Source organism: Aspergillus caelatus (genome assembly GCF_009193585.1).
Source record: "Aspergillus caelatus strain CBS 763.97 unplaced genomic scaffold BDV27scaffold_79, whole genome shotgun sequence".
In the NCBI taxonomy this organism is placed as follows: Eukaryota; Fungi; Ascomycota; class Eurotiomycetes; order Eurotiales; family Aspergillaceae; genus Aspergillus; species Aspergillus caelatus.
This window is the reverse complement of record NW_022475342.1, coordinates 22,952-42,995: the sequence shown is the minus strand read 5'-3', so window position 1 is coordinate 42,995 and position 20,044 is coordinate 22,952. Positions and strand designations below refer to the sequence as shown.

At 46.5% G+C, this 20,044-nt stretch overlaps 9 protein-coding genes and 1 non-coding gene across 10 annotated transcripts; 4 read left to right on the top strand and 6 right to left on the bottom strand.

Annotated features, from left to right (window-relative positions):
• Nucleotides 1-686: 686 nt before the first annotated feature.
• On the bottom strand, nt 687-1,061 carry BDV27DRAFT_157391 (uncharacterized protein; the record flags this gene model as incomplete). The annotated part of the gene is made up of 2 exons (XM_032072499.1): nt 687-865; nt 947-1,061. 2 exons carry the CDS (start codon nt 1,059-1,061, stop codon nt 687-689), a joined length of 294 nt encoding a protein of 97 aa, XP_031927990.1.
• A 1,849-nt stretch (nt 1,062-2,910) lies between these two features.
• BDV27DRAFT_127684 (PAF acetylhydrolase family protein) lies at nt 2,911-4,318 on the top strand. Its single transcript, XM_032066823.1, has one exon. The coding sequence runs from the start codon at nt 2,989-2,991 to the stop codon at nt 4,105-4,107; it is 1,119 nt and encodes a 372-aa protein (XP_031927989.1). The 5' UTR covers nt 2,911-2,988; the 3' UTR covers nt 4,108-4,318.
• A 145-nt stretch (nt 4,319-4,463) lies between these two features.
• On the bottom strand, nt 4,464-5,066 carry BDV27DRAFT_171975 (NADPH-dependent FMN reductase; the record flags this gene model as incomplete). The annotated part of the gene is made up of 1 exon (XM_032075740.1): nt 4,464-5,066. The coding sequence occupies one exon, from the start codon at nt 5,064-5,066 to the stop codon at nt 4,464-4,466; it is 603 nt and encodes a 200-aa protein (XP_031927988.1).
• Nucleotides 5,067-6,103: 1,037 nt separating this feature from the next.
• BDV27DRAFT_t103 lies at nt 6,104-6,207 on the bottom strand. Its single transcript has one exon. It is a non-coding gene; the product is annotated as a tRNA-Phe (tRNA).
• Nucleotides 6,208-6,732: 525 nt separating this feature from the next.
• Nucleotides 6,733-7,613, top strand: BDV27DRAFT_157388 (uncharacterized protein; the record flags this gene model as incomplete). Its single annotated transcript, XM_032072498.1, has 2 exons — nt 6,733-6,888; nt 6,954-7,613. 2 exons carry the CDS (start codon nt 6,733-6,735, stop codon nt 7,611-7,613), a joined length of 816 nt encoding a protein of 271 aa, XP_031927987.1.
• Nucleotides 7,614-7,836: 223 nt separating this feature from the next.
• Nucleotides 7,837-8,933, bottom strand: BDV27DRAFT_108930 (alpha/beta fold hydrolase). Its single transcript, XM_032064472.1, has one exon. It carries the CDS (start codon nt 8,887-8,889, stop codon nt 8,059-8,061), a length of 831 nt encoding a protein of 276 aa, XP_031927986.1. The 5' UTR covers nt 8,890-8,933; the 3' UTR covers nt 7,837-8,058.
• A 615-nt stretch (nt 8,934-9,548) lies between these two features.
• BDV27DRAFT_171973 (zinc-binding alcohol dehydrogenase family protein) lies at nt 9,549-10,966 on the bottom strand. The gene has a single exon (XM_032075739.1). It carries the CDS (start codon nt 10,687-10,689, stop codon nt 9,589-9,591), a length of 1,101 nt encoding a protein of 366 aa, XP_031927985.1. The 5' UTR covers nt 10,690-10,966; the 3' UTR covers nt 9,549-9,588.
• A 2,700-nt stretch (nt 10,967-13,666) lies between these two features.
• Nucleotides 13,667-15,255, top strand: BDV27DRAFT_171970 (uncharacterized protein; the record flags this gene model as incomplete). The annotated part of the gene is made up of 5 exons (XM_032075738.1): nt 13,667-13,766; nt 13,825-14,236; nt 14,404-14,638; nt 14,776-15,129; nt 15,196-15,255. The coding sequence occupies 5 exons, from the start codon at nt 13,667-13,669 to the stop codon at nt 15,253-15,255; spliced, it is 1,161 nt and encodes a 386-aa protein (XP_031927984.1).
• Nucleotides 15,256-15,442: 187 nt separating this feature from the next.
• On the bottom strand, nt 15,443-16,649 carry BDV27DRAFT_127681 (NAD(P)-dependent alcohol dehydrogenase). The gene has a single exon (XM_032066822.1). It carries the CDS (start codon nt 16,532-16,534, stop codon nt 15,515-15,517), a length of 1,020 nt encoding a protein of 339 aa, XP_031927983.1. The 5' UTR covers nt 16,535-16,649; the 3' UTR covers nt 15,443-15,514.
• Nucleotides 16,650-17,281: 632 nt separating this feature from the next.
• Nucleotides 17,282-18,453, top strand: BDV27DRAFT_144873 (short-chain dehydrogenase/reductase; the record flags this gene model as incomplete). Its single annotated transcript, XM_032070320.1, has 4 exons — nt 17,282-17,357; nt 17,440-17,718; nt 17,810-18,233; nt 18,279-18,453. 4 exons carry the CDS (start codon nt 17,282-17,284, stop codon nt 18,451-18,453), a joined length of 954 nt encoding a protein of 317 aa, XP_031927982.1.
• Nucleotides 18,454-20,044: the final 1,591 nt, after the last annotated feature.

Genomic DNA, 20,044 nt, shown 5'->3' with positions numbered 1-20,044 from the left:
AGGGTAGTAGGGTTACATTTAGCGATATCTTTGGCTCTGGGTTTACGTATAGGTTAGTCTAACATGCATTGGCATACAGTCATGACCAAGACAATGATGGGATGCAAAGTCCATATAAGATAACTAGAGACCATCTCTCAAGGCTTTCTGGTTCTTCAGCTAAGACTACCTTGAACTTCTGGACGTCATTGACTGACTAGCCGCTTACTGATCAGAAACTGATAGGCGCAAGGATAAGTAACTGATATCCAGGAAAATGACCTACTCCATATATTGACTGACTCTGTACTAAACTACCGAACTTCCAAGCTGCCAAGAGCTTCATTACGGAGCTTCACGTGCTAATTATCCAACCTAAAATATGGAGCTATTATATAGCCAAAACCAAGCTCCTTCTGGGGTCTTCACAAAGGTCAGCCAGGAAGTACATGTTTTGATCCATATTTCAGTGACCTCTGCCCTTTTTAAGGATCAAAAAATCTACAGTATGATATAGATGAAAATTGAATTTATCAAACGTGATACTGGGGCTTAGACTGGTCTATAGCCATACATAGAATGAAGGTTGGATTCAGACACAGCCAATATAATCCGTAGTCTTTCCATACATACATATGCCACTGAGCCCTCTGCGGTATGCAAGAAGCTACCCTAACTTCACGACGTTACAGCAATCCCGGGACTGCTTAACAGTAATCACTCTTACCAGAGCCGCCGTCGCGGCAACCACCACCGCAGTACTGGATGAACGAGATGTCACCATTATTACCGCCATTGCAATGGAACAGAGATTCGCGAATGTGGGCGTCGTCAGTCGGCTGGTTGGCAGCCCGCAAAGCTCCGTTTACCTGGGCACCGTAGTTTCCTACCACACACGTATAAGCCAATGTACATGATTCTCGTAACGTGTGATCATAGGATATGTTCCACATGCTGTGCTACGTACCGATTCCAAGGAGATTGTAGCCACAGTAATTGAGACCTGTCTTGCAGTTGTTCGCGGCGGCCAGGGAGGCCAGAACAGCGATGGCTGTGAGGGGGAGAGCTGCGAAGTTGACCATAGTTGCAGGCGGTACTACTGATAGTTTGAAAGTAATGAAGACGCGAGTAGAAGATCTTGAGAAGATAGAGCGATGGGGGATAGAGGACAAGATGTTGCAAGCTTGATAAGTTGAATGGAAACTTCTCATGGATTTCTCGAGATATTTATACTTGAGGAGAGTCCGTAATGTCTGCCAGCGCAGTCGTGATCATCGTCCCTTTTCCATATCCAGACTTCCGAGACCTGGACGCCTAATGATTTGGGTTACATCGCAGCTGGACTCCGACTCCAAAAGTCCCGCAGCATAAGCTGCCTAAAAGAGGAGAGACATCTGGAGATTTACGTAACCTTACACCTCTAGAGGGCCGAGTCGTATTTCGTACAATGGGAAATTCTTAAAGGTTCGAATACTAGACGTAGAAGCATCCGTTGTCGGCTTTCTACCTGTTCAGATTATTTGGACCTTCCTACATAGGGCTAACAGGGGACCTCGGGTTGTCTATATTAGGAGAAATAAAAAAAGCAAACAAGCTTTACACTATTACCTATTTGCCGTCTCGGCGTTGTCCTCGTATCAATCAAGGGACGGTGCTTAGCTGGAGTCTGGCCAATGATAGAAGTGAGACTTCGGTAATGATCGACGCCTAATTGGCAAACGAACTTTTTAGCCCAAGTAAGGCACCCCCGGGATTGTATGTTAGACTGCATATCCGCTACGTTCCGAAGCATCTTTGAGCGGTAAGCGAATGAAAACACGAGCTTTCAATTGTCCACGTATACGCACAAAACGAACTATCCCATATTCAGGGGAGCCGAGGAGCGTATCAGAGGCGAGGTCTAGAGCGAAAAACAAAGCAGGCCAGGTGAGCCTATAATATTACATTGTGGGGTTGGCTGCTTCACCGACGTCGGGATGCAGGGAGCCAATAGGGTTTATACCTTGTTTTTTTCCTTCGTATACTCACCTGGCCTTCGGTAATACGAAGTGACCAATACCTGATCGTCCTAAATCAAGTATAACTAGCCTTTACTGAGGTAGCTTATGATGCCTGTGGCTCTAGACTGGAGTACACTCTGGATGGGAGATTATTCGGATCGCACAATAACGGCTGCTCAGCTTGTTCATAAGAGATAGTGGGATTCACATTCTGCACAACTATTGGGTGAGCGCTGAATCATCCTTGCATAGGTCGGATCCTTTCAGCCGCGCTGCGGTCTCCATCACACGAGATACAGGTGACAGGTAACATCCCCATTCCCTATGCACAGGCTTGCTGCGTAAACCCCCGACCAGGGGGTGAAATTAAATGGGCAATTCATCATGGACTATATTATTGACATGGCATGCCATCGCCCTGCCTAAGTATTAATATCCGCTTCCTGATTATCCAGCCTTCGCTCTGCTCAGACTAGCTCAAGCTCGTATTGAGATAGAGAGGATGTTCGCTGTATAGGTCAACCATATTAGGGTCAAAATCTGCCCTAGGATATAGAGCCATTGAATGGGAACAGGGTGATTGAAATAAATAATTAATCAAGAATTAGGACGTATAAAATAATAGGTAATCTTCGTAGAGAAGCTTACACAACTTGTCACGGCAGGAAATAAAACAAGCCCCCCAACAAAACCCCGGAGGCCAGCAGAAACCATACTCAATATAGTGGCCGCATTCCCTCCCACAGAATTGTTTGCTCTTCGCCGTTGATATAATGATATATAGGAAGGCCTCCCATCGTGGCTGAGCAAAACAATAGTTTATGTCATCACTCAGCAAATCTTCTTCCTAAAGCGTAGGGCTATTATTAGCATTTCGCCCCCAAATCCTCTTGTGCCCGAGAATACATGCTTACTAACCCCTCAGGCATTTATTTTCCTCGCATATAAGATCAACAAGAATGTTTAACCAGCAATCCCGCGGTACTTTCCCAATTGCCAATCTTCAACCATGCTACTCTCTGTCATTGTACTCTTTACAGCTCTAGCCCGAGCGGCCCAAGCAGGAACCCACCTGCCCGGACCATCCGGACCATGCAGAGTACAGGCAACACATGTGAAACTGCTTGATAGCTCGCGTGTCGATCCCTTCAGCCCTACCCATGACAAACGAGAGATCATGGCAACTTCATACGTGCCCATTAATTGCGGACACACCAAATTCGAGTCTTATCTTACTCCACACACAGAAGCAGTAACAGACCAGCTGTTTCGATCCTACGGGATGCCTAATTGGACAACAATAAAAGGATTTCAGATCGAGTCCGGGTTTGACTCTAATTCCGGCACGACGCCTAGTGACGGAAAATATCCCGTCGTCATTTTCTCCCCAGGCTTAACAGGATCCCGATTGTATTACTCCTTAATCCTCGAGTCGGTAGCCAGCACAGGCATGGTGGTAGTCTCAGTGGACCACCCCTATGACGCCTCGAGTGTGGATTTCCCCGACGGCAGCGTTATCTACGGTACCAACCTCTCTGCAGCCGACCCTGTCGCCTTGAACACCCGCGTCCAGGACGTCATCTTCACCTTGGACCAACTGCACGACAACCCACACCTCATACCATCCTCATTGACAGGGACCCTCGAGCTTGATAAAGTCGCAATAGTAGGCCACTCATTCGGTGGTGCGACAGCCGCAGCCGCAATGCTGAACGAGACCCGGTTTGCTGGCGGGCTGAACTTCGACGGAGCACTCTGGGGCCCAGTACTCGAAGAGGGTCTCGATCGGCCTTTTATCAATTTTGGACAGGCGAACATCACGCGACAAGGTAATGATAGCTGGGAGAAGATCTGGCCACGTCTCCGGGGATTCAAGCGACTGCTTCAGTTATCTGAGTCAGTGCACTTCACTTTCACGGATTTTCCATTGATTCGGGATGCCTCTGGGTGGCCTGTCGAGGTGAAGCAGGGTACGTCGGAGTTGTTAGGTTCGCTTTCCGGGCTGCGGGTGAGGGCTATTTTGACGGAGTATATCGTTGCGTCGGCTACATTTTTTATTACTGGGGAGAGGAGTAAGCTCTTGGATAGACCGTCGAGTGACTATCCTGAGGTGAGGTATGTGGCTTAGCTTCAAGGTTGACAGGGGAGTGGAGGTGTATACTACTAAGGTCTGGTTCTGGCTTTTTATTCTTGAAAGGACTTGACTACTTAGAGTATATTGGTTTAATGGAATAGAAACAAACGGGTTAGATAGTTTAATGTACAGTTCTATGTAGTCTATCGCAACTGCTATCGAACAAAGATAAAAACGCAAATCCACGAATGGAGGTGAGCCTTCAGGAATCAGTTCACCTTTGAAAAAGACAAAAGCAAGGTTAACCAAATGCTGGCCTATGCAATAGCTTAGAAAAAAGTTCCAAGAGTGCCTTTATATATGGGCAGATATGATGAAACTCACCCAGAATACCTTCCCAACTATTTCTGCTACTTGGGCTGCTCAAGAGCATCCTTCAACTCCTTCCACGCCTGAAGCACCTGCTCCTTCTTCCCATCTGCTTCCCAGGCCTTTCGTGAATCTTCCCCCAAAGCACCCTCATTAACCGCAGAAAGCATATCCGACCCCGGAGATAACGGCAATAAGACTTTAGTAGCCATTACCTCCATCTTCATGACCACTCTCAAACTCTCACTAAGCTGCTCGGAGGCGTTGCTCCCGCCCTGCGCACCATAACTGATGATCGCAACGGGCTTCCCTGGCCATTCGCTGTACAAATAATCAATTGCATTCTTCGTTCCGCCTGCAAGACCAAGATTATACTCCGGTATGACGAAGATGTATCCCTGGAAGGAAGCGATGGCTGCACTCCATTTCTTCGAGTGCTCTTTGGTGAATTGTTTTAGGGCGGGGACCATCGCAGGTACGACGGGTTCATCGTAAACCGGGAGGTTGAAGTCGGCGATGTCGAGTCGTTCAATTTGGAGAGTGTCTGTGGTTTGGGCCTGTAGTACGTTGTGGACCCAGTCCGTTATGTCGGTGCCCACTGATGGGGTTCGTGTACTGCCTTTGATGAGGGCGATCTTGGTCATTTCTGGGTTCGAGGGGTTGCTGTGGAAAAGGGGAAGTATGAGTCTAGGATGAGCTAGATTTTGTTTATCTTTGGGAGAGTTGTCTGTTTGTTCACTACAGAATCTATCCAATATGAGAGGGTTATCATACAAACCATGTGATGACCTATTTATAAAAGATGAACTGAATAGATTCGCTTGATCCGCGCATAAGGATTCATGCATAACTAACATAATTGTCACTGATTTGAAATCCAAAGTTAGTAGGTAGTATTAGAAATCTAATGATTCTGTCTTGAATTGTTCGTATATGACCGAAGGCCGAGCACTATTATCAAGCATTAGAAACCCATCGAATCCTGCCTAAGGCTAATAGAGCCTGGCCCGAGCAGGCCGTCTTGGCTGAAACACTGACAAGAGCAAGTCAGGTAAGCGGACCAATGTACCCGGTCCTAATATCCGATAAATTGGCATCAACTCGCAATGCTAGTTATCATTCTGCAATGCCTCAGTCCCGTGACGGGTCACGAGGGAGCTATGCCCTACTTCAGCACCTCTACCAGAGTAATGTCTTATTCTATCTCCTGACTGCTACAGCTTTGTTGGAGGGTATGTCATATTGACTATTCAAGTTTGGAAGCATCTATATTAGTCTGTAGAATGCATAGTTCAAATTATATTTTGCTACATTACTGGGCTTATTGTCAAGTGTGTAGCGTGGGTTATCTCAAGTAATTGCTACTGTACCTACAAGACAAGTATGAAACTTCGAGAGCGACATATCTAACAGGCTTAAAGGTGTAACGAAGCAATTTATGAGGAGTACCGATTGAGATCATATTAAGTAGACTCTAATTACAGAAGAGGATAAACGATATGATATAAAGAAAAAAATGAAAAGAGGATATTGGACGACCCGGGCTTGACGGACACCTCTTAATTACCTTGCGGTCTTTGATGAAGTTGGAAATCCAGTCAGATCCGCTTCTAAATGCAGGTGGTGTGTGCTATCCATCAAGGGTAGGTAGGGGAATGTATAAATAATATGCAAAAATAAATGCGGTGAGCCGGGATCGAACCAGCGACCTTTAGATAACCCAGACGGGTTTATCTGATCGAAGTAAACTTCAGTCTAACGCTCTCCCAACTGAGCTATCCCCGCAACTCTTGGCAGATTGTTACCCTGATATATTCAAGAAGCAAAACTTTTACTACTCTTTGCTGCTAACTAGAGTACTAGTTTCATAAATAGTCTCCTCCAAGTGCCAATAGTTGCTCTAATAGCATAATCACCGCATTCATTAATCTCTAAATCTAATCTAAGGTTGTCCTACGCCAAATCCAAGGAAGTCTAAACCCTATAAGAGGACATGGACAAAACACGTCCGGTAATATATTTTTTAACATGGACCTTGTTCGTAATTGCTCCCCAGCGTTATAAACATACTATATTTTTCGACCAACGCGGTGACTCTCTTATTTTGAACACCATGAAACCAGGTGAGAAAGTCCAATATTAGACAACATGAGCCCTCCTGACAGGTTCTTTTCGTTTTCGCATGTTGCAGTGTAACAGAGCCAGTTCTAGAACTGGTTAGCCCTTGTGTCTTGGCATGACTCAACTGAACTCCTAACATACGTTTTTTGCAACACATCAACTGGTACATAGGGTACTCGGCGATAAAGAATGGGGCTTCTAGGTCTTCCCCTGGAGATCATCTTACTGGTTTATCAGAACCTGGATTCAACAACAGAAGCTTATTACTTCGCACAATCATGCAAATCCGCCTACATTGTCTTTTGCGATCTGTATTACCGCGGCAAGATATTCCAATCAATTCTAGTATGTTTCTTTAATCCCAAATCTGAACTATATATAAAAAATGCTGACCAAAGTTATGGATGTAGAATAATATAATTAGAGCTGCAGCTCCAAACCGAGCCTGGCTGGAAGCTTGCTTTGGAGCAAACATATTGTGGCGGCCTACAGAATCCGATCTTGAAAGACTGGACCACGCTCGTACTCGAGAGTTTCTTTTGAATGTTGGATTCCCTGCGTTCAAGTTACAAGGCATACCTTTCGAGTCTCTACACTTAACACAAGATCCCGAGAGTAGTTTGAAACACTACATTTTTACCGACAACAATGAACTTGAAATGCATCCAACACCCTCTTGTCCGCTAGCTCAGTGCAGTGATATATATTTCCATGTTGGAAACGTCAATGACTGCCTGGTAATGGTGGATGCAGTGGACGGTGATGTATGGCTTTATGAACCAGATTACCTCCGGTACGGTGGAGCTGGATTCTATATCTATGATTGTCCTTGGCAAAATACAGTTGCCTGGTCGTTGGATAGCTTTGCAATGCTATTTGGGATGGTGGTAGCTGTGGTGCAGGACCTGAGAACAGCTCCGTGGAGGTCGTCTTCGTGGGGCTTGCAGGCACGTAGGGATATTCTTGCCGATTTGAGAGAACGGATAAATGAGTGTGATTATGTGGTCGCAGAAGATATTTCAGGGTTTTGGGATGACTTGTTTGAGAATCTGAGAGGCGACTCGATTTAGCTTCGATTTGCTTTACTATTAAGAAGCTTTCTCCTCTGAAGCTGGAGCATGCTTTCCTTGATCACTAGAGACTTATTGACACGACTAACATATAACGCACTGGAAAGGTTGGATGACGTGCAGGCATAGCCGTTACGGAAAGGTTATAGTGTTGAGAGTGCCCATATTTAAACTCGAGAAACTGAATATACAAGCCAGGAACCGGCAGTCAACAATCACCACACATATTCAAATGACATTTGTTAGCTTGTGAGCATTATTAGAATTAAATATTTCCACAGTGAACTGCTAGAATTAAGGAGACATAGACAATAATGAAACTTTGCAGGTCATTTTGCGGTATTGCGTCCAAGGTCTATTAAATAACTGTCCACACCATTCAGTACAAGTGAGTGAAGCCTTGCCAGATTTCGCAACACAAGAACGCCAGGTACGATTCTTTCTTTTAGGATTGAAGGAAGTCGAGGAGATCCTTGTTAACCTCGTCAACGTTAATGTTGTGGATGGCGTGAGACCCTCCTGGGTAGACCTTCAGCTTTCCGTGTTGTAAAAGCTTCACGGATTTGTATCCGGACGCCTCAATGGGGACTACTTGGTCATCGTCGCCGTGGAGAACCAAGACTGGGATGTCAATCTTTTTAAGATCCTCCGTGAAGTCTGTCTCTGAAAAGTCCTTGATTGCATCGTACGCCGTCTTAAAGCTTGTATTCATGCCTTGCTGCCACCAGCTCCGAATCTGTCCCTCGCTTTTCTGGACCCCGTCCCGGTTGAAATTGAAGAATGGTCCACTAGGAACGTCCAAAAAGAATTGTGCTCGGTCTTTACGCATTGCTTCTCGAAAGGAGTCGAAGACCGATTTGTCTGTTCCCTCGGGGTTTGCCGCGGACTTGACCATCAGCGGTGGCACAGCCCCGACAATCACAGCTTTCTTGACGCGGCTGGTACCATGCTTGCCGAGAAAATGGGTCACTTCTCCTCCGCCATGAGAATGCCCGACCATCATTGCATCTTTAATGTTGAGATGGTCGAAAAGCTCCCGCAGGTCATCCACAAATGTATCCATGTTGTTGCCGTTCCAGGTCTGGGTAGATCGTCCATGACCCCGTCGGTCGTGCGCAATGACGCGGTAGCCATGCTCGGCCAGGAAGAACATCTGGTTCTCCCAATTGTCGCTGCTGAGTGGCCAGCCATGGGAAAAGGTGACGATCTTCCCATCTGGATTGCCCCAGTCCTTGTAGAAAAGCTCGGCTCCGTCTCGAAGTTTAAGATACGGCATGGTGTTTGATATAATTTGGTTAAGAGTAAAATGCAAAGTCAGACAAATTGCAAATTGGAATGGTCCTGGGAAACTGTGTGAATAGGAAGTTAGTTAAGTAGTAACCTTCGTGGTTGCTCTACGTCAGACTTTTGTTATGTGCCGGATCTCGCCCGCTGCCATGAGCTCTTTCCATGTTTCCGGCGAATACGGGCTTCATGACGTAGCGCTTAAACCATGACAACTACAGGGTCCACAATTTAACCTCCTAAGATAAAGTTGGTAGGGCTCTAATCGCAAGTTATTCCGGTCAGGAGGCGGACTGCGGATCAACAATCCATCCGTTTCGCCTTTCTGCGCTGATCCAGGGTGGCGACTGGAATGTAGATCCACTTCAAGGGCGGCCAGAACTCTCTCCCAAATATGGAGAACCCTATTAACTAGAGGGGTGTAATGTTTGCCAAGGCCCAGGGGAATTTGGTTGAAAGGTTTCTATAAGGTGTCTTGCATGGTATAGTGACCAGTCGAGGATAGGTCAAGATAAATCCTTGACGTCTTTCAGTGATTTAATAGATAAGGATAAGTTAGCAATTATTTGGATAATTGTGTTGATGTTTCTTCCAAATATATACATCTTATTACCGCTTAACGAACATCAAATCATATAAATACATGAAGTTTACGATTCTACCTCACACTATGTGCACTATGGGTAGAACGTTATTGAAGACGGGCAACTAACTTAGTACCAGCAACTTTTCCCTTGCGAAGAAGATCGAGACCTTCATTGAGATGGTGTAGCCCGCCCTCTATGCTCTTGAGGGGAGGTGGTCGCAGTTGATGGCAGATGTCGTGCAATGATGCATAAAACCGACGTAAAGCTGCGTTGTCGGACGGGTTGGCTGAGAATCGAGGTCCAACAGGAGGCATCCACTGGTATGGAAGATTGAAGGCCCCATACCCAAGGAAAAAATCGACTTCCACTCCCTCGTCGGTCGTCTTGCCTCTGTCTAACAGAGTAACCACCTTGCCCTTCGCCTTCTGCACAACCTTAATGCAAAAGTCCGTCGAACCGCCTTCGGAAAAGCAGTCCAAGGCTCGGCTCATCTGTGGATACGCCCGGGCGATTTCGTCTGCTGCGGTTGGTGATCGGTAATCAAACACGTCGTCTGCACCATATTGCTTCACCAAATCATGCGACCGTGGAGATGCTGTGGTTACGACCTTTAGGCCGGCTAGTTTGGCTACCTGAATGGCGTAGAGACCAGCACTAGTTGCACCCGCGTATATAAACACAGGTGAGTCACGATGTCCTCCTTCTGGGCCTCCATCAGCCCAAGGAACGTCCAGGCGAGCATTGAGAGCCAGCACCGCGGTGACGGCAGACACCCCATAAGTACTTGCTGCTTCGTCGCTCACGTTGGATGGAACCTTCCACGCCAGGTCCGCTGGGACCTTGAGAAACTCGGCGAACGAACCACGGTCGTAATACAAGCCACCGTGCACCCAGCCTGCTGCCCGATCACCAACCTGCCAGTTGCCGGGTGCTTTGGATCCCACCTTGGCGACCGTTCCGGCAAAGTCGCAGCCGATGATAGCCCCTTTTGGGGCGAGAAGATCGACATGTTTGAAGTCTGTGGGATTCAACGCGACCGCCTTGACACGAACGAGGATTTCCGTGTCTGATATGGTTGGAGTGGGAACTGTTTGGACCTTCGCCCCGTCTCCACAGGGCTTACTCCAAGCATAGTTGACCAGTCGTGCGGCTGCGAGTCGGTTTCCCACGAGTGCTTGCATCGAATCTGGGACTGTGGCAGACATTTTGAATTTGGGTTGGTCGGTCGGCCAGATAGTGAATAAATTGGTTGTGGGCTCACCGCGGTTGTTGTCGTAATACCCACTGTTAGGTTAGGATGAGTGGGAAGTTCTGGCGAAATAACAAATGATAACTTTTATCCCACCAAGGAAGCTTGACTATATAGTGCTAAATAACCATGATAGATGATTAATGACGGCGCATATACCCCCGCATTGAAGGAAAAAAGGGGTGGATCCGATCTATCTTGGCGCAGCCATTAATCGGGTGCGTGAGTTCCCCCGACTGCCCGTGGCGAGATAGACTCGCAACTGCTGCTATTCTGGACCCTGATCATCGGTGGGGCTAGATTCAAGCTCGCCTAAATACCCCAATCAGGTGCTCAACGCAAAAGCCAATTTGTCCAGACAGCATCGATGTTTGAAAATGGCAAATCTCGACTCTGACAGAAGTAGGATGAAGGCCTTGACGAGGTATGGCCGCGTGGAATACAATTAGGGTAAAACCTTGAGGTGTTATTTTTATTGCATTCGCAGTAATCAGTCCTGATCGAACAATTTCACGAACAGCGAACTATAATCAAATAATTCAAAATAGAGACCCCCAAGCAGGGCTAACAGTTCTAACACTATGCCAAGATTGGTTGGACGAACTGTAATTGCCGTTCATATTGTTTTCAAAGGCAACATCTCTCGCATAGAGATCGAAATGGTAGCCAGGAACCCTGAATCCTCTTCCAAGAGGTGTTAGCCCTTGCATAATGCTGGAAACAATATCATGATCTCCAACGACTGGGATCGTAGCGTGTACTCCGCCAAACCTAACACCTCAGGTGATCAAAGGATCAGGATCCCATTTATTCGTTTATTTTCTGACCCACGCGACGATATCTCGGAAGACCTGCAGCTTCGGAGAAGGCGATAGTAGATTCCTTGGTGTACCATCACTTTCTGCAAAGAAGAGATAGTCAAATACCCTAGCGGTATACTCGGCGCTCACAAATCCTTTTGCAAATGGAAAGAGTCCCGCTGGTTTAATTGACCCGATTCCATGGCCCATGACGATGACTGGAGGGAGTGGATGGTGCCTTCCAGAAACAAGATATGTGGCTGGAATTTTGACAACCTCCCTTCATGGCATGGTGTATCTCTCAGGTAAGAGGACTTGTTACTGGAAACCCTGTGCCCCGTTAAAAATCATATGCCAGCCCGCCCCCAGTTTAATGTAAACCGGAGGCTCGGCAACCCGTTAGATCTACGGCATACCGTGCTCCACCAATGCAGAGCTTAAATCTGAGTAGGGGTTAGAAACGAGAGGTGTTCCGTTGCTTGCTTTCGCTTCCTCTAATGAACCGAGCATCTAACCTAGGTTGTCCAGAAAGGTGGAGAAAACGAAGCTTAAGCTAGACTTGCTAAGCCGCAGGGGTATATTATCTCTATTTTAGTTATTAGAATAGCATCTCGATCAGTAAAATATAAGTTAAACATGGTCTTGTCGCTCGCTGAAAGATAGGCAACACAGTGTGGCCGGTATATCATGAGCCTCGTGCATATGAATCAACTCGATTTCAACTTGACTGCCATCTGGTGTAGACCTTTTACACTCTACCCACCACCCCTTTACTCGGAAGAACAAGAGATTTACTAGTCAATACATGCTGAAAAGATACATGACCTAAATTAGTAAACACAAGTTTCGAATAGAATATCACTTGATTGTCCCAACATCGGGCCAACGTATATCCCTTTGGTATATACCACTTGTCAGAGTGTGAATACATGGAGTTTCAGACGAATGTCATCGAAACCTTAGTAGATTTCCTAGCATCATCATTATTTGTTCTTTCCTACCCACCTATCTTCCCTCTCCTTCTTTAACTTCCATCTGCATCCTCCGTTCATTATTTGGCCAAATATTGCACGAAAGGGTCAATTTCCGGTCATTGTACCCGAGATTTGACAACAACAATAACCACAATAACGATACGAAGCAAACAATATGATTTCTGAACTACTACTACACATGACTGTCAAAGAAAGTACCAAAAGACAAGCCTACATCTCAGCTGCTGAATTACAAATTCATGGCTGAGATGCGCAATCTGTTCGTTCCAAATCATATCCTGGTATCCTTGCGACCACCATTATCCCTAACGTGAGAGCACCTGAGTTCTCCATGCAGAACCAATCTGCTAAATTCTAGATCTAGACAATGGTACACCACGTTATTATCGATCTTATACATAATACCTTGGCTTCGCCTGGGAGGCCTTTGACTTACGCAAAGTAATGGCTTAAACATTAGGGACCAGCTCGGCGACTAAATGCTTTAGTGTCGCGGATATAATTCCACCAAAGCTCACCAGTGGATCCCCTTGTGGGTACTCGTCACTTCACTCCACTCCTCGCAAGCCTAACTAAATAAAGGAACATTAGCATCTCTCGGCGCGAGCTTAAAGTACATCCTACATCATGCAACCGGCATCTCCTTCGGCTCGCCAGGTTCTGCTTGGTGATACAAACAACCCATCAAATATGAGTCACTCATAGCCCCTGAAGCAGAAGCCTTAGTGCTTTGCTAACCCTGCCTTGAAATTAACCCCCTGCGGAGGAAAAGTTGCCCCGGGCCCGACTACACACCATAAGGGAAAATCTGAAGCCAGACTAGAGACCTCGGCATAGTTTATCGTACCCCTAGCATGCAAACAATACAACTATCTATTCCCCCGATATTTAAAATGTAATAATAACAAAGAGAGATGAACCTTCCATTCTCATTTGGCTAGAAGAGAAACAAACACACAACAGCTCGGCTGTGACCTTAGACTGGACCAGCTCTGAAAGATGGTGTCGGATATCAGTGAACCAATAAAATTGCCATGTGGGCTGGTACTGCAGAATCGATTGGTTAAGGTAAAGGCGAAATTCTTTTCTCAAACCATGAATGTGTCTAGCCATGAGCTCACGTACTTTATAGGCTGCTATGGCCGAGGCTATGGCAGATAAAAGCCGTGTGCCTGACCAGAAGTTCACACGGGCTTATGGCGAATGGGGCAAAGGCAGATGGGGTGGCTTGTTGACCGGTGAAGCGGGACTCAAAGCTCCCCATCATAGACAACTGAAAGCTGATATTTTGAACAGGAAACATCCAAGTTGATCCACGTAACCTGGGAAATTATTATGATCTTGCAACTCGTGAATCAGCACTGAGAGAGGATCAGCTAGATGCGTGGAAGCAATACGCCGCCGCCTGCCAGGAGCAAGGCACGCCAGTTATCGCTCAGATTTGCCATCCTGGCCGCCAGTCCCCGAGAGGGGCAGGCGAAAGAGGCATCTTTGGGACCCCTCTGGCACCCAGCCCAGTTCCGCTCAAAATTGGAGAAGGCTGTGCGGCATCCATCATCAGGAACATTGCTTTTGGTGTTCCAAAGGAAATGACTGTCTCGGATATTAAAGACGTAGTTCGGCAGTTTGTGAATTCTGCTCGGTTCTTGGCGGAATGCGGTTTTGCCGGTGTTGAGCTCCACGCTGCTCATGGTTATCTTTTATGTGAGTCCTTCGGTTCTTGGGATCATGCGTCATCTGGCTTTTGTCACATTTCCTGACTTTGATTCAAATAACAGCACAGTTTCTGTCTCCAAAGGTAAGTTTTCTTCACGAACCAGGCGCCCAGAGACTCTCCGCATGTATCCAACTAACGTAACTAAACACTTCAAAGAGTAATATACGCCATGATAAGTACGGTGGTAGCCCTGAAAGGCGCGCTCGCATCGTTCTTGAAATCATAGAGGAAACCCGCGCTGCGGTGCCTGAGACCTTCTGCATAGGCCTCAAGCTCAACTCTGCGGATCATAGCGCGTCGGACTTTGAGGACACCATGAAACAGATCGGTCTATTTGCGGAGTCTGGAATAGACTTTCTCGAGGTATCGGGGGGGACATATGAGGACCCGACGGTATGTTAACATTACCATATTACACTGGTTCTATTTTCATGCCGCTCTTATTAGCCGCACGTTTTAATGATGTCTGCCATCAATATTGGCCAGCATATTCGTGGAAGGTGATGGGCTAAGATTATCTGATATTATAGATGATGGGCCGTGGGCTACAAGAAGAGACTGCATCCGAGACAGTGCAGCGTACAGCAGCAAGAGAGGCATTCTTCTTTGATTTCGCTAAGGAGACAAGGAGGCGCTTCCCCGGTCTCATCCTTATGCTCACTGGAGGCTTCCGTAGTCGGCAAGGCATCCAAGCCGCTCTGAAAGGTGGAGCGTGCGATATCGTCGGCATCGGGCGCCCAGCAGTCGTTTGCCCAAACTTCCCCGAACTGATCCTGGATGATAAGTATACAGATGAGGAAGCCAAAGTCATTCTAGGAAAGGTACCAGCCCCTCTATGGGCGAGGATCCTTCAAATCCGAGTATTGGGTGGAGGTGCGGAAACGGTATGTCACATGTTGGACGCTTACCCTGACAGATTGCTTGACAGGCACCTTTCTGACTATATGCAGCAATTTTACGCTGGACAGATTAAACGTATGGCTACCGGGTATGCTACTCATGCGCCTTAATGGAGGTACATACTTGAGCAATGGTTGGGATTTTAGAAATTGGGAATGGAATATCTGTGTAAAATCTACCACTGTTATGTAGAGTCTTTCTTGGCACGGTCTTGTTGGCCTGTTATTAAATTAATTTGTTGATATCCTTTCATTAATTACAAATTCCTATATGGTATTGAATAGTATGAAGTACTTGGTTTTGAAATGAATAATGATTGTCGAATATAACCTAAAAACATAATATAATTGGAGCAGAATCCATCGGCGCTTAGGCAGCCTCACTGTCAGGGCTGGTGACATGGATGACAATCTTGCCTCTTGTCCTCCCCGAACATAGTCGCTCAAATGCTTTGACGGTGTCCTCAAATTCATACACTGCATCAAACTCAACCCTGATCTTTCCCTCTCGAATCCAGTTCGCAATCTGAACGAACTCATCATTATGGTTCTTCATGAGCAACACCACATATTTCCGACAGCCACCGCCGAGAAACGAGGGGCGGATAAGTCGGTGCGCGAACGTGACCATTGATGAGGCCCCAACCTGGACAAACGCTTTCCCAGGCTTCAAAAAGGCGTGACATTCTTGATAAAGACCTTCAGGCGACCCGATGTGATCCACAACATGGTCGAACACTTGTCCCTGTGACTTGAGTACCTCCAACACGTCCTGAGCCGTATAGTCGATCACCTCGTCCGCACCCAGGTCGCGACAGAACTGTATGTTGCGTGTGGAGCAAGTCACTGTAACATGACATCCTAATAACTTAGCAATTTGGATCCCATAAACTCCACACCCCCCAGATCCACCGTTGATAAACACCCTGCTGCCTGGGCCGGATATATACGGCACGATGGATTGGTACGACGACCGCCCCGCGACCCCAATCGTAGCAGCCGGGTCTGGATCCACCCCTAACGGCAATGGAGCAGTCTGGTTTGGAGTCGCGAGTATATATTCTCCAAGTGTTCCAAACTGCCGTGGCATGCCAAGGCAGCCAAAGACCAGTTGGCCTGGAGTGAACTGCTGAGCGGAAGGATCTGGCCCCACCGCGATGACCCGCCCACAGAAGTCCATGCCGGGACTGGCCGGTGTGGCTGCAATCATGACTTTTCCGAAAACAGTGCTCGTAGCGGGGACCTTGTAGTCGGCCGGGTTGATGGATGTAGAGATCACCTGGATGAGCAGCTGGTTGCCCAGTGGGGATCCTGGGGTTCGGGCATCAGGGGAGTAAACGAGATTCTTCTCGAGGCCTCCCTTAGTAGAGCTGTATAGCCATGCCTTCATTTTGACTGAGTTTGTTACGAATTTCTTCGGTGTTATGGGCGATGTATTGGAGTAACCATGCTATGATCTAATAGCCGTTTAACTGAAGGCAGCTATTAAGCTGACGTGGCGTAAGGGTTGCACCCCACTTTTATCCGGTGCCGAGAAAGCCAATCCCAGCTTGGTAGTCGTAGCAACATACTTTATGGCTGTGAAGATAAAGAACAGATAATTTAAGGCTGGACCCACTCCCCCGTTGGGACTTTAAACTCTCCTCGTATTCGGAGCAATAAACTATCCGGTACCCACTTCCCTTGGCCCTCACCAACAGGAATGGTAAAAACAGGCTTTCCTGCTAATGCAATTTTAATTAGAAGCTCTTTCCCCTCCGGTGAACGGCGCGATGGAACCATCCGAGAGCCAAGCTTATGGGGATTTATAGTGCTTCCGAGTTGATGTGGGTCAGGATTCCGGGACATTGGCAACCACTATCTCAATCACCCAGGCCTTACCCTAAATCTGCCTTAGATGTACCCTAGATGACGCTATGAACCAAAGCGATAATCACTCTACTCAAAAGCTGCTGTACTCGAAAAATACTAACTTGCAACTGTATATTCCATGTTTTAGAGCATAAATCATAAATCACAAAGCACGCTCATTTCAGGATTTCAAGAATTGGTTTTGACGCGAGGACCGCTGAATTGCACTTAAGCTACATCAGAGACCTCGGAGTTGAAAGCATCAACAAGAGATTAAGTAGATGACATGGTATCTCTCTCAACCGTGCGTGCCCATAATGCATTGTTAAAGAGCCTGGGCTCGGGGCTTGTTGCTGTATTTGGTATGTTTAGAAAGAACCTGTTTTGCTATTAATGCCAACCATGACATTCCTGATCGATCTTTTATTATTAAATACTCCAAAGTGGGCGGAACAAGTGGAATTGGTCTATACACAGCGCGCGAATTTGTTCGCTACACTATTTCCCCGACCGTCTATCTTGTTGGACGCAATGAGACGCAAGCACGGCAGGTTATCCAGGAATTGAGCCTCGTCAATCCAAGCGGCAAATTTCAGTTCATCCAGACGGACGCGTCGCTTTTAAGTGGTGTGGACTCTGCTTGTGAGGTGATTCAACAGAAGGAAAACCGGATTAACCTTTTATTTTTGAGCTGTGGTATTTTTACTTTGAAGGGGAGAGATGGTAAGTTCGTTTCAATCCTGACATACAGAGTATAGAAATATTGTTTCCTTTTTTATTCTTTTGATGAACCACGTGCCTAACGCTGTTTTAGAGACCTCCGAAGGCTTGGATAAGAAATTCAGCCTCCACTACTACGCCCGAATGCGCTTCATCAACAACCTAATACCACAATTAACTCAGGCTAATAGTAACAAAGGCTCTACCAGTGCTCTGTCCCGTGTTATAACCGTCCTAGGAGCAGGCCATGAAACAAAAATTGACATGAACGATCTTGACCTAAAACACAAATACAGCCTTGATAGCTGTGATGTGCACGCCACGACAATGTCTTCGTTGATGGTCGAAGAATTCGCATCCCGATATCCGTCTACAACTTTCATACATACTTATCCCGGGATTGTGAAGTCGGGCATCTCTCGCGAAGCAGGCCCAATTGTAGGCCGCCTTGTTAGGGCTGTGATGTTTCTAGGCCGACCGTGGATGGTTGCTGAGCAGGAGAGTGGGGAGAGGCATCTGTATGCTGCGACAAGTGATGTATTTCCTTCCGGTTTGATGGCTAGGGGAGATAGTAGGGTTCATGCCGCGGTGAGTCGGCGGGGGGCTTATTTGGTGAAGTGGGACGGGTCTGAAGTTGGGGATCGCAGGTTTCTTGATGAGTACCATGCTAGTGGCGTTGGGAGGAAGGTTTGGGAGCATACTGAGGAGATGCTTCAGACTGTGTTGAAGAGAAGATAGGCTTATGTGCAAAGATATAAATATACAGCTCAGGGGAGGGTATAGTACATATGAGACAAAGCAGAGCACTTAGCAGGCACTAAAGTGATACTGCACAAATCAAGGGATTGTGTCAAGGAGAAAAAGGAGACGTTGAAGTCCCTTGCATTCTCAAGCAGACGAAGCTGACTGAATGTAACTACCCACGATGAGGTGTACTTTACTAGGGAATTTGGCGATGATTCGCAGGCCAAGAGCTCACATAGAATACCCGAGTTTGGGAAAGACAAGGATGGTGTTGAACGGCCTTTTGCCCAGTCTCCACCACTCCATCTTGGTAGTTGTTTCAATGCTGTAGGAAGGAGCATTGTCTGCTGGAAGGAAAACCACAGCAGCACTGCCTAGTACGAAAGGTTAAGTGAAGGGATGAGACATTTAGCCCAGTAGCGTCAGACTTGATCTTCAGAATCAGCAATGACCCTAACGATAGGCAGATCTGTGCGCTGGGAGGTCAAACCCCATAGTACAGCCAGCTGGTAACTACAACCTTCTGGATTGCCAACCTTCTTGAGTGGTTGCGCAATAAATATGACCCTGTCTGTGAACATAACTATGGGTGGTCGCGTGAGTGGCTCCAATGAACTATGATGAACAGCAATCCTGTTAATGTTGATTTTGATGGGGGGTAAAATGGTCACCCTAAAATTACTGTGGGCTTTGCAACATATTAGATGTTGAACCATGCTCACATAGCCTTCTGTTTTCCTTGATTGCTCTCACTTCGCTACCCACATATAGCAGTTAACTTATCCTTAGACAGCTGAATTAAATCATTTGTACAAGCATAGGAACCCTTTCCGAAGGATATACAGGCTTGGTAGAATAATAAGGATCTGCTGCCTGTAGCTTCGCGCGGCTAGTATAGTTACGTATCTATAAAAAATACTTAAGATAATAGGGAGGCTTTTGTAATAGGAATGAAGTAGAAGTATTCAACTGCCGTACTGAAATCCATTTATCTATATAAACTAAATAGCTTACAGAATAATAAATTATTTTGACATGCATAGATTAGGAAAAAGCAGAAATTAGAATCTATAGTTATAATAGTTAATATACCAGTTGGGCCAGCTACTTCAGAATCAATCTTCACTCCTTTAAACACTTTGGGCAGGAGAGGTTGCAAAGCGACAGAAATAGGCCAGTGTAACTTAGGATAGAAACAGCACTTAAAGCACAGGACAGCAGCAAAAACAAGCCCAAGAACCACGATCAGCAACCCACCTTTCCCTTTCGCTGAATTCATCCGTGCCATGGGTTGCAAATCCACCATCGCTTTGGGGTTGGTCCCCAGCTGCTCTCTGCTAGCGTTTCTGCAGCTTCTCCATGGCAGCCAACGAAGGCGATACTTGGGAGTCTTTCGCTACATCATGGGGCCAGACCGTTCAAATGTTCTAAGCGCTGAAGCCCGGTGTTTCATGTCCAACTCTGACCGCTGGTTAGAGCTATTATATTGTTAGTACTGTTACGGAGGACCTCGCCAAATTAATCCATATATGATATCTTTTGAATTCCTAAATTACTACTCCGTACAGAGCATATGATTCAACAG